The sequence below is a fragment of the Drosophila subpulchrella genome, chromosome 2R, assembly GCF_014743375.2.
Source record: "Drosophila subpulchrella strain 33 F10 #4 breed RU33 chromosome 2R, RU_Dsub_v1.1 Primary Assembly, whole genome shotgun sequence".
Taxonomy (NCBI): Eukaryota; Metazoa; Arthropoda; class Insecta; order Diptera; family Drosophilidae; genus Drosophila; species Drosophila subpulchrella.
Window position 1 is genome coordinate 14,421,967 of NC_050611.1, and position 11,282 is coordinate 14,433,248.

Sequence of the window (11,282 nt, forward strand, 5' to 3'; positions counted from 1 at the left end):
TATACTCCGCACTAAAACGTTCCGGCTTCCGTGTTTTCTTTTATTTTGTGGTTGATGTGAAAATTAAAATAGATTCGGAAATCCAGCAGGGAACGTAGCAGCTTACTTCTTCTTGGACACACCCACGGTGCGACCGCGACGACCGGTGGTCTTGGTGTGCTGGCCACGGACACGGAGGCCCCAGTAGTGACGCAGACCACGGTGGGAGCGGATCTTCTTCAGACGCTCCAGATCGTCACGCAGCTTGGAGTCCAAGTTGGAGGAGGTCAGCTGCCAGTACTTGCCGTCGATGATGTCCTTCTGCCTGTTGAGGAACCAGTTGGGAACCTTGTACTGCAGGGGGTTGGAGATGATGGTGACCACCTTGTCGACCTGTGGATGGAGGGAAAGCGGAATAAGTGGGTGTGCCGTGAATGGCCGGATGAGCTCCTCCAGCTTACCTCCTCCTCGGTGCATTCACCGGCGCGCTTGGTAAGATCGACATCGGCCTTCTTCAGCACAATGTTGGAGTAGCGGCGACCCACTCCCTTGATGGCGGTCATGGCGATGCCCACCTTGCGCTTGCCGTCGATGTTCGTATTCATGATACGCAGGATGTGCTGGAACTTCTCTGGGATGACGAGCGACTGCAAGACAAGATGAAACGTTAATAAAATGGTTCACAAACCACGCCATTTTTGCATTCTTGCAACAGGAGGCACTAAACATTTTTGCAATGTATATGTCTTTTTCTTGTTGTTAAATGCCTTGATTTCCACTTCCTTATAGACCACTCACCATTTTGCCGTTTGTATTCTCGTATTTACTCCTCACTGCAATAAATTAAGGGATATTTTGGTTAAAAATTGCAAATAAATTAAACACGGAGCACACCACTCACCGGAAACGGGAAAAGAAAAGAAGGCCGAATTAATGTGGCTCCGTGAAGCGAAGAAAAGGTCCTAAAAATGGCTGCCACGTTCCGTTACCGTGCTGGTAACACCTCACTGCGTGCTGTTAAGCGCACTCCGTTCTATCCCTAAAAAGCCGCGCACTGTTCACATGTATATTTAAATATTGTATTCTAAAAACAAGTCCCAATTTAGTTCGGTAATACGGTAATAGAAACGTATCGTTTGAACCGTAGCGGTTATAATTGTTTAAGTAAAAATAACAGATTCGATCTGATTTTATTTCAAAACTCAAAACTTAACAGATATTTTGTATTTCATTCCTTTTTTAATTTTATAACAAACATTAATGAATAACTGACTGGATTTGTATGAATAAAAATCAGAGAAATTTATATTTGGTAATTTAAAAATCCATTAGAAAATAAAACCTTCGCTGTTTTTGAATGGATGAACAAAAAAAAAAAAAACGCTTTTGACCTTCCCATTCATTCAATTTTGTGACTGTTATTTTTTTTAATATTATAAAGAATAATTTATTTTTTGTTTACTTTTCTAACATTAAATATATGTAGTTAATCGTGGTTCTTGCTACTTTGATTAACTTTAATTTATAAAAGAATACCCTTTTTAAAAAGATTGTGCTGTATCCCTGGCAAAGCGCCGTTATATGAAAAACCTTGCAGAATGAGTGAAATGAATGGTAAATTAAATTGACAAATAAACTCAGAAATTAATCATTTTAATTCAAGCGCTCAGCTGCGTGGGACAGGATGATATAGTCTCCCTGCGAATCGTCTGCACAATGGCACGCGATGGCAGACAGTACAACCTCGAGGAAGTGGACAGCTACGGAAACACCGCCCTCTTGAAGGCCTGTTATTTGGGAAGATTTGATTGTGCCCGCACACTTCTGGAGTTTGGTGGAAATATCTTCGCCATGAACTATTTCGGTCAAAATGCTCTTACTCTGGCGAGCTATGCTGGCCACTTGCCCTTGGTTAAGGAGCTTTTAAGACGGCGATCCTATATGGACTTCAACCTATCCTCAATGATCCCGGCTCTCTGCGTGGCCGTAATGCAAAAACATTCCGCCCTGGAGGCATACTTTACTCAATTGGATCCACAGGGAGTGCAGGAAACTCAAACAGTGCATGGTAAATACATAAAAACAAATATTATTATAATATGTACTACTACAAATCTTTTTACAGGTCTGGGAGTTGAAGAACTGCGAGGAATGATGAGACAAGCAGCACGTTTGAACAAGCAAAAAAGGTCAGCGCCCCGAGCTTTTATAAGTAATAGTCTCCGTTAAAAATGTATTACATTTATAATTTAAAACTTTGTAATTTGTCTATTTAAAAAATAAATTCCTGTCGTTAGAGTGACCGTTTCTGTTATGTTGTTCCATCAGATTGGCAGTCCCACTGCTAACCGCTATCGATAGCTGCCGCGCACTCGCTATCGATATCGCCTGTGGCTTTGCACATCTTTTTCCCGCTCATTTAGCCCGCCTGATCCTATGCATATGCAAAAAATTGCCCACGTTCGTCATTCATCCAAAAGTCACTGCCGCGGCAACATTAACTGCTAATTTTATAATCAGTATTTAAACAAAGAAACACATTCAACATGTTCGAGGCACGATTGGGACAAGCCACCATCCTTAAGAAGATCCTGGACGCCATCAAGGATCTGCTCAATGAGGCCACCTTCGATTGCAGCGATTCCGGCATTCAGGTAATAATTCCTTAGAAAATATCTTAAACAGGGAAGTCCTAACTCCTTGTTAATCCCACAGCTGCAGGCCATGGACAACTCCCATGTGTCGCTCGTCTCGCTGACCCTGCGATCCGATGGCTTCGACAAGTTCCGATGCGACCGCAACCTCTCCATGGGCATGAACCTGGGCAGCATGGCCAAGATCCTCAAGTGCGCCAACAACGAGGACAACGTGACGATGAAGGCGCAGGACAACGCCGACACCGTCACCATCATGTTCGAGTCGGCCAACCAGGAGAAGGTCTCCGACTACGAGATGAAGCTGATGAACCTCGACCAGGAGCACCTGGGCATCCCGGAGACAGACTTCTCGTGCGTGGTCCGCATGCCGGCCATGGAGTTTGCTCGCATCTGCCGCGATCTGGCGCAATTCAGTGAGTCCGTCGTTATCTGCTGCACCAAGGAGGGCGTCAAGTTCTCGGCCAGCGGCGATGTGGGCACGGCCAACATCAAGCTGGCCCAAACCGGATCCGTTGACAAAGAGGAGGAGGCAGTGATCATCGAGATGCAGGAGCCTGTGACCCTTACGTTTGCCTGTCGCTACCTGAACGCCTTCACAAAGGCGACGCCATTGTCTACTCAGGTGCAGCTGTCGATGTGCGCAGATGTTCCACTGGTGGTCGAGTATGCGATCAAGGATCTGGGTCATATTCGCTACTACCTGGCACCCAAGATCGAGGACAACGAGACATAAGTCGGCGGTCTTCCTCATATTTATCTGCCTATCGTAACTCCTCATCCTCTCACGTACAATTCATTCCTAATTTTTAAGCTAAATCCGCATTTTTGATCAATAAAATCTATATTGTGTAATGTTAATAACCATTTATTCGCATTTTGTGTATAACACTGGGGGTATAGTTTAAGGATAGAGATTGCAAACATATATAAAGTGAATAGTATATCAAACACCTGGTGTACCAAAGATATACATTCAGACGGTTCCGCATGGGATAGGCAAAGAAAACTAGGCATATCTCAAACATAGTTAAAGTAGAACTTTGTTAGCCTCCATAGCTCCAAAAAAAACTGGACACACTATTGGGGGTTGTGAAAAAAGGGTAAAGAGCGAATATTCTATACACATGTATATAAGTACTCGTTTCGTATCAGGCACATATTCGGGAGTTTTGCATTAAACAGCTCTTAGCGAGTGTGTGCCTGGAATCAAGAGCGTTTATCGTAAATATACGTAATAAATAGTGCGTGTTTACACGCTTCCAATACTTGCATACTTGGCTTGCTTATGCTAAAAGCGATATATCCTATACATATTTTGTGAGTATATAAAACATAGAAAGCTGTGTCATATAAAAGTGTATCAAAAACATTTGAGATTACATAAAAAAGCAAGAAGAGTGCGTTTAACAATGAACAATTCAATTTGTTCCTGCGCATAACAATTTGCGATTTACACGCCTATGCGAAAGGAGAACTCCAAGGGGGATAAATGCAGGTGACAATATTTTACAGTGATGCTGAGACCGCGTTGTCACTCACAATTTACCATCGGTTTTTTATTTTTCTTCGTCGGGTGTTTGGTTCTCCAGTCCTATAGGCATATAGACCGATTGAAACTCATCCTATGAAGCTGCCAAGCTTGCACTGGGACTGGAGGACTCCTCGTCGTCCAGCGAGCTCTCTTTGTCATTTGTCTTGAGCTTCGGATTTACTTGAAGCAACGTCTGTAGAGATCTAATGCATTTTTTGGATCCCTCCATGGCTTCGTTGGATAACTAAATTAAAGAAGTCGACATTAATTTATCTTATTTCTCTGGACGACAGGTTTCATACCATGGTGAAATTAAGGAATCCGTGCGGAAGCCCCTCCAGGATTTCCAAGTCAATTTGGCGACCAAGGCGCTTTAGTTTCTTGGCAAACATTACACAGTCATCCAGGCAGGGATCCATATTTAGAGTCTATAGATCGGAACAAATAATATTATTTCATACAATACTTTATGTTACTTTGTTAACTTACAAGTATTTTGGTCTCTGGCAGTTGGGAAAGCCATTCATCGCTGGCCCAGTAGGGCGACAAAAATGGATCCCTAGGCACATCGAATGCAAACTCCTCGCTGGGACTTCGAGCTATCAGCGCGTCCATGTTGCGCACATCCTGTTGACCCATCACATTGCTCCCATGAATCGCATAGGATTGCGTGCAGCGGTTTAATGTATTAGTTATGTTGTTGACGGCTTCCTGCAGCCGACCCTGCAGCGTATCTATTGCAACCAGGTCTCGACCAGTCTCTACCAGAATATCATCGTCTGGGCTGATCTTCGCATGCCCATTCGCCTGCACTTGCGTCGCCTCGGCCGCTGTCTCTTCGGTAACCTCTATTGTGGCGGTGTCAATGAGATACTTGTCCAGGAAGTTGTCAATATACGCTGCAGATGCTGTGTCCTTAGGTGGGTCGGCTGATATTTCAATCGGGTAGTGAACAATGGGCTGCGAGTCGTCTTCGAAGGAGACACATGAGCTGTTGTCGCCCTCGCTGTTGGGAAGCTCGGTTCTCTCCACGGTCTGGCTGTGGTAAGAAGCCGAGGCACTGGCAAAGGTGTCGCTGCTTTCGTCATCCTGCTCGGTGTTGGCCTCCAGCAGAGTGAGCGGACTTCTGGCCATCGATGTGCGACGGCTGGAGTTCAAGCTTCCCACGTTCGATTTCGGGGCATTGCGTATCTGGGCAGCATCCTCCACATGCTTAGCATTCTCCTGGAGCGTCTCCTGGGCGGGTGCTGCATAGGCACGAAGGCAACGCATCATGAAGCCGAAGGGTAGCAGCGGATCCATCAGGCAGAGGAGGCGGGCAGGACTGGGCACGAAGCTAACGAGAGTCGGGCAATAGGCAAGAAACAGTCCGTCCGGCACTCGAACTCCCTGCTCGATGCATTTGAGGGCCACTCCAATGGACAGATTCGCCCCAGCCGAGTCTCCAGCGCACACAATCCGCTCAGCCGTTGTGCCCAGGAGTTCGGTATTGTTCAAAAGCCAGCAGTAGGCGTAGTAAACCTCCTGCAAGGCGCGTGGAAACGGAGCCTCCGGCGCTAAACTGTAGTCCACGGAGAGAATGGGACAGTCAAGGGCCACGGCCCAGTCGCGCAAATATAGTTCGTGGGACTTTGAGGACTGGGCCACAAAGCCACCGCCATGGCAGTGAAACAGAATCGAGGGACTCGGCGGTGTGGGCTTCTGCCAGCCGCGATATCGACCCTCACCGAGCATTCCCGATCGTCTTTTGGCGCTCAGCAGGCGAACAGATACCGGTAGACCAGGTCCCAGGTGAGCTGTGGGCACGGGGATCTCTACAAAATCGTCATCCCCTTGGTTCTGATTGACATCGTTGCCGGGGGTTTCTAGTGGCTTGAAGTCCTTACGTCGGGGCAGCTTCAGTGGTTCCGCTGGCAACTCGATCAGCCGGTTCACCTTAATAGAGCTGCCCACAATGCTGGGCAGCTTGTGCATCATCTCGGATTCAGCCAGAAACCAGAAGGATTTGCAAAAGTCAATCTTGGCATTTTGCGAGATGTTAACGATGCGGCGGGCACGCAGCTCCGGATTCATTAAGTACTTTCCGCTGGTCCACAGGCTGCGGGTGGTCTTAACGATGGCGCCGTCGCCCTCCTGGGAGTAGTACGATTCCGAGTAGCTGGCCATGCTGATGCCCAGGAAGCGGAGAACGCCGCGTATCGAGTCGCCGTACTGAAAGCCCAGGCAGCGTCCGTAAAAGCAATACTGGTTAATGGTGTCGCCCAGCTCGAAGAGCTGCTCGGCCGTGTGGTTCCCGCAGGCGAACAGGTCCCCCGTGCTGGCCGACCACTGGCGCAGGATGAGCAGGTACTGCATGCAGGTGCACAGCGAGGACAACAGCTGGGAGCAGGCCTCCACCTCCTTCATGTAGAACTTCTTGCGGAAGAACATGGCGGAACGGGTGGCCATCAGCTGCTGGCAGATGCCTACGCCGTGTGTGATGCAGGCATTGGTCACGTAGATAAAGCTCCGGTAGCCATTGCCCGGCGTCTGCTCGTCAAAGTCGTACTCGTGGGCAAAGGCCTCGATCTGCAGGACCAGCCGGTTGGCCAGGACGATGAAGTCCTGCCAGGCAATGTGGGCGGCGTGCAGACGCTGGCCTAATTCAGTGTGGTCCCTGGCGAAGAAGGCGGCGTGATCCTGGCAGGCGGCGAACAAAGTTCTGTATTCCGTCTGTAGGTCGGCGGGTATGTGGCTATCGGTGTCCTTCCCGTTCATCGGTTGTGGGATGTCGTTCTGGTGGCCCAGTTTCAGATTGTCATTGAAGGGGGCAATAAACTTGGGGCTTCCCCGCTCGGCGGAAGCGGCGTCAATCATTGTGCGCTGCCAAGAAAATCAAGTTAGTAATGCATTCAATAGCCACTGCTGCGCACAACGACCATCGCATGTGCACAGGTGATAAACCATGTCCAACTATTGCATTGCTTTTCCGGGGATTAGAGTGACTAACTTTGATGGTGTGAAGGTCGAAAATAGAGCTTAAACCAGTTTACTGCTGGCCACGAATGCAGTTAAGAAACTAAAGATTAGCCAATTCCCAGTTCATCATAAGTTGGTAAAACAATTTAGGTTTTTCTAAACTTTAATTACAATATGAACCGAAGAAGGCCCATTGAAAACTTTCACTTCACAACTACGCACTAAAACAATTAGTCTGAAGTTCTTTCTGTCCAACATGACGTGGTTTTGCACTCTGGTTGTTTATTATCAAATTTACTTACATATTAAGGGCTCTTCACATTAAGCTTAATACATTTTTAATTGGCCCAACTATTGCGGGTTCTAGCATTACAATTGTTATTAGACTTCGCGACCGATTTAACCGACTGCTGGTCACAGTGTGGCTGTGTTCAAAAAATGCCGTTACTCTATAATTTACGAAGGGGGGATTCTCGAATTTTGAAAAATGTACTTTGAATTGATTTCAACAAAATGTAACAGAAAATTCCTATTCTGACTTTTGCTAAGTAAATCAAAAATTTGATGCGTTTTTAAAATATGGTTATAGTTATTCTGAATAAGTAATTTATTTTAAAAAAGCTTATTTTCTAAGCTTGTTTTGTTTTTGTAACTGATAACCCAACACCACATACGGGCTTACATTTTTGAAAAATTGCCTAAGAATTTAAATTTTTAGATTCTTTATTGTTTCTAGAATTATTTCACGACTCCAAGCAAATATTTAAAATTATGTTATTTCCTTCTTTTAATGATAAACTTTCAACTCTAAACACCTTTTCTTATGTAATTCACAGTTGAAAAACTTATTCGAACACATTTCGAATGCAAAAATTAGTTTCAGTGGATTCAGGCTATCAACACCCTTATTCTTTAATTCGAAGGTATTTTTTAGCCAACGCGACTTGGTCACACTAGAGGTCTAAGAAAAATTCGCAACAGAGCGGCTCGCGGCTTAATTTATTGTTAAAATCGTGATTAAATGCACTATGTTTGCACTCTAAACGGCGAGGGAAGAGCAGAATAATGAGTGCCAGCATTGTGCAGTACTACGGCAACCAGCAGAGCAAATGCGGCTACTGCGCGGGAGCAAACTGCAGCCTGTCGCACGGTAAGAACATGCAAAACCAGTTCAGAAGGTCCAGGTGCAATGTACCCATTATCGCGCATTCGCCATGTATGACAGGTATGCACGCCTATCGGCTGGACTGCCAGGACTACCAGGACCTCATCGATCGGGGCTGGAGGCGGTGCGGCAACTACTGCTACAAGCTACGCAACGAGGAGACCTGCTGCCCCTGCTACACGATCAAGTGCGATGCCCTGGAGTTCAAGATGTCCAAGTCGAACAAGCGCATTCTGCGGCGCATGAATCGGTTTTTGCGCGACGGCAAGCGAGAGTCCAAGCCAGAAGCGGGCGAGGGAGACGGGGAAGTCGATGCCGATGACGCCACAGGCGCTCCCGAGGTCACTGCCAGCGAGCCGCAGCCCCAGCTGCCCGATAAGAGTCCGGCTGTTATCAATGTGGAGCACGTTGCGTCATTGGCACGGGCTCAAAAGAAACCGACCAAACAGGCACTGGCTCCAGCAGCCGAAGCTCCTACGCTAGGATCCAACAAATGTGGGTATATTCCGCTATCGCACTTATTAGTAGGCCTTAGTAGAAGGTTTTATTTTGAGGGTTTAAAAGCTATCTAGACTATAAACTTTGTTTTATAGCTATTTTGTTCATATTCTATGTTATTACTAAGTTATTCATTTAGTTTTTATTTAGTTATAAAAAATTTATTTATATAGAGCCTCTCAAAAAAGGAAATATTATTGACCAAAACTTTCAAAAAGAAGATTAAATCGTGTACAACTTATATTGATGCACAAGAAACTCGCGAATTGGTGGCTCTGTGATTTCTGTGGCACCACAGATACATTGGTCTAAAAAGGTTTTCACCGCCTTGTAGTTGCCCTTGAACATTTTAAAGATAATTGCATTGACTACTCATGAAAAATTTTTAAATTGTCATATAAATATTATCTCATTTTCACCCATCTGGTTAAAAACCACTTTCAAAGCTTTGGTTTCCAAAGATAGTCATTATTTTTTGTTAGCATATGTTTTAATATTAGTCAACGACGATGATGACTATTCATGAAAAAATTTTATAGAGGCAATATAAATTTATTAATATCGTATTATTTAGTTTTCATCCATCTTGATCCATGTTTCATTGAATTATTTACCAGCTGCAGCACCGATCTCAAACAAGCCGTGCAAGAAGGCCAAGCAAATGCGATTGGAGCGCCGGCAAGCCAAGCTGGGGGACTCTGCATCGACTTCGACGAAATCCCTTTCCCAGGAAAAGAGCCTTCGGGACTTCTTATCGACCGACAGCGAGACCAACAAGCACAAGCTTAAGGTACGTACTAAATAGATGATAGAAAATTAATATTTATGTTTGACCGTTTGCGAAGACTAGCTAGCTAGCGTATTCCTTTGTTTTTTTGAGTTAGTTTGTGTACTGTGATTATGTGTTTTCTGTGTCCGTTCCCCAAGTACGAGTCTTCCTCTTCATGTAGACACACTCTCTTTGTGCTGTTTGTGTTCTTGCAGATCGTTACGGTCGATTCCTCAGACACACAGCGCACTTGTGCCGATGCAGTGATCGAGTTGTATCGCAAATATCAAATAACCATACACAATGATAACCCCGCACGCCTCACCCTAGCTAGTATGCAGCGGTTCTTGGTCAAATCACCTCTTAAGGTAATTATAACTGCCAATTCACCTTACCTAAAATGTATTCACAGCTTCGTTTGGTTCACGTCCACGACGAGGAGTTTAAGCGTACCCTGCCCGAGAGCTTTGCACTATACAAGAAGTATCAAATTTCGATACACAACGATCCGCCCAAGAATGAGGCGGCCTACAAGGATCATCTACAGTTGACGCCCATGAAGGTTTTGGCCACTTCTAGTGTTCACTAATTTGATCTTATCAGTGTTTCCGTTTTTAACTAATATCGATTTTATGCCCTTTCTTGCAGAATGAGAAACCCAGCGATGGCCCCGAAATGGGCTATGGATCGTTTCATCAGCAGTATTGGCTGGACGACAAGTTGATTGCTGTGGGCGTGATTGACATTCTGCCCGCTTGTGTGAGCTCTGTTTACTTCTTCTACGATCCGGACTACAGCTTTCTATCGCTGGGCACATATGGCTCACTTAGGTAACAAATGATTCCGGAGAAACAAAGCATAATTACATGGTTTAAATCCCTTCAGGGAAATTGACTTTGTGCAGTCGCTCGCTGAAAATGTGCCTGCCTTAAAGTATTACTACATGGGTTTCTACATACACTCATGCCCGAAAATGCGCTACAAGGGCAAGTTGTCCGCCTCATATTTGCTATGCCCAGAGACTTATGAATGGGTAGCGCTTACCGATGGTAAAGATCACGATGACATAAGCCATGTTCTTTTCAAATCATAAACACCTTTCTTTAGCCATTCGTGCTAAGCTAGACGAGCATAAGTACCAACGCTTAAACCCAGACGCATCTGCCAAGGACGTGAATGAGTTTTTAACAGAGCATTTAGACGATGTTATGCTGCTTCTGGATGCCCAAACCTGCACCGATTACAAGCAATACATGCAGGTATGTCTACGACTAATTGTAAAATATGATATTTTAATTTTTATTTCGTTTATTTCACAGCTTGGCGGCGACGACAGAGATGTCGAAGGGATTGATGAGTACAGCAAGCTGGTTGGCAAAGTCTGTGCCCACCGTATGCTGTTCGTGAACATGTTGTGAACGATTTAAACAAACAGAAATTCATTTGTTTAGCCTGTGCGCTTGTAATCTTAGTCAAGTAGAGATTGTAACAGAATTTGTTTAATTGTTTTAACGGTGTAAAACCATTGGCACTAGCAAAGATTTACTAAAAGCACTTTGCTTTATAAAAAACCGATATGTTGAAATTAAATAAGATTTAAGATGGCTGCAGCACTTAAATTCGTATAACGTTAATCTTACGTTTGCGGCGCGATAAATGATTTGCTTCTGGTTCGTTAACTCCAGTCAACCTACATTTTACGGCATTTAAGGGAAAAGATGCTTG

General features: G+C 45.1%; 5 protein-coding genes across 6 annotated transcripts; 3 read left to right on the top strand and 2 right to left on the bottom strand.

Annotated features, from left to right (window-relative positions):
• Positions 1 to 890, bottom strand: LOC119550980 (40S ribosomal protein S18). The gene is made up of 3 exons (XM_037860015.1): positions 778 to 890; positions 441 to 626; positions 1 to 372 (listed from the first exon to the last, which is right to left on the bottom strand). Exons 1-3 carry the CDS (start codon positions 778 to 780, stop codon positions 103 to 105), a joined length of 459 nt encoding a protein of 152 aa, XP_037715943.1. The 5' UTR covers positions 781 to 890; the 3' UTR covers positions 1 to 102.
• A 633-nt stretch (positions 891 to 1,523) lies between these two features.
• Positions 1,524 to 2,277, top strand: LOC119550026 (DNA replication inhibitor plutonium). The gene is made up of 3 exons (XM_037858449.1): positions 1,524 to 1,593; positions 1,643 to 2,047; positions 2,105 to 2,277. The coding sequence occupies exons 1-3, from the start codon at positions 1,578 to 1,580 to the stop codon at positions 2,206 to 2,208; spliced, it is 525 nt and encodes a 174-aa protein (XP_037714377.1). The 5' UTR covers positions 1,524 to 1,577; the 3' UTR covers positions 2,209 to 2,277.
• A 121-nt stretch (positions 2,278 to 2,398) lies between these two features.
• LOC119550025 (proliferating cell nuclear antigen) lies at positions 2,399 to 3,500 on the top strand. The gene is made up of 2 exons (XM_037858448.1): positions 2,399 to 2,633; positions 2,695 to 3,500. The coding sequence occupies exons 1-2, from the start codon at positions 2,526 to 2,528 to the stop codon at positions 3,367 to 3,369; spliced, it is 783 nt and encodes a 260-aa protein (XP_037714376.1). The 5' UTR covers positions 2,399 to 2,525; the 3' UTR covers positions 3,370 to 3,500.
• Positions 3,501 to 3,976: 476 nt separating this feature from the next.
• LOC119550023 (hormone-sensitive lipase) lies at positions 3,977 to 7,644 on the bottom strand. The gene is made up of 4 exons (XM_037858447.1): positions 7,428 to 7,644; positions 4,657 to 7,029; positions 4,470 to 4,595; positions 3,977 to 4,411 (listed from the first exon to the last, which is right to left on the bottom strand). Exons 2-4 carry the CDS (start codon positions 7,021 to 7,023, stop codon positions 4,259 to 4,261), a joined length of 2,646 nt encoding a protein of 881 aa, XP_037714375.1. The 5' UTR covers positions 7,024 to 7,029; positions 7,428 to 7,644; the 3' UTR covers positions 3,977 to 4,258.
• A 424-nt stretch (positions 7,645 to 8,068) lies between these two features.
• On the top strand, positions 8,069 to 11,176 carry LOC119550712 (arginyl-tRNA--protein transferase 1). Of its 2 annotated transcripts, none has more exons than XM_037859590.1 (8): positions 8,069 to 8,275; positions 8,351 to 8,785; positions 9,406 to 9,578; positions 9,773 to 9,925; positions 10,206 to 10,387; positions 10,443 to 10,606; positions 10,665 to 10,816; positions 10,877 to 11,176. In XM_037859590.1, the coding sequence occupies exons 1-8, from the start codon at positions 8,191 to 8,193 to the stop codon at positions 10,973 to 10,975; spliced, it is 1,443 nt and encodes a 480-aa protein (XP_037715518.1). In that variant the 5' UTR covers positions 8,069 to 8,190; the 3' UTR covers positions 10,976 to 11,176. The 2 variants fall into 2 exon arrangements, with proteins under 2 accessions (XP_037715518.1, XP_037715519.1); XM_037859591.1 differs by lacking the exon at positions 9,773 to 9,925 and adding an exon at positions 9,970 to 10,119.
• The last annotated feature ends 106 nt before the right edge of the window (positions 11,177 to 11,282 follow it).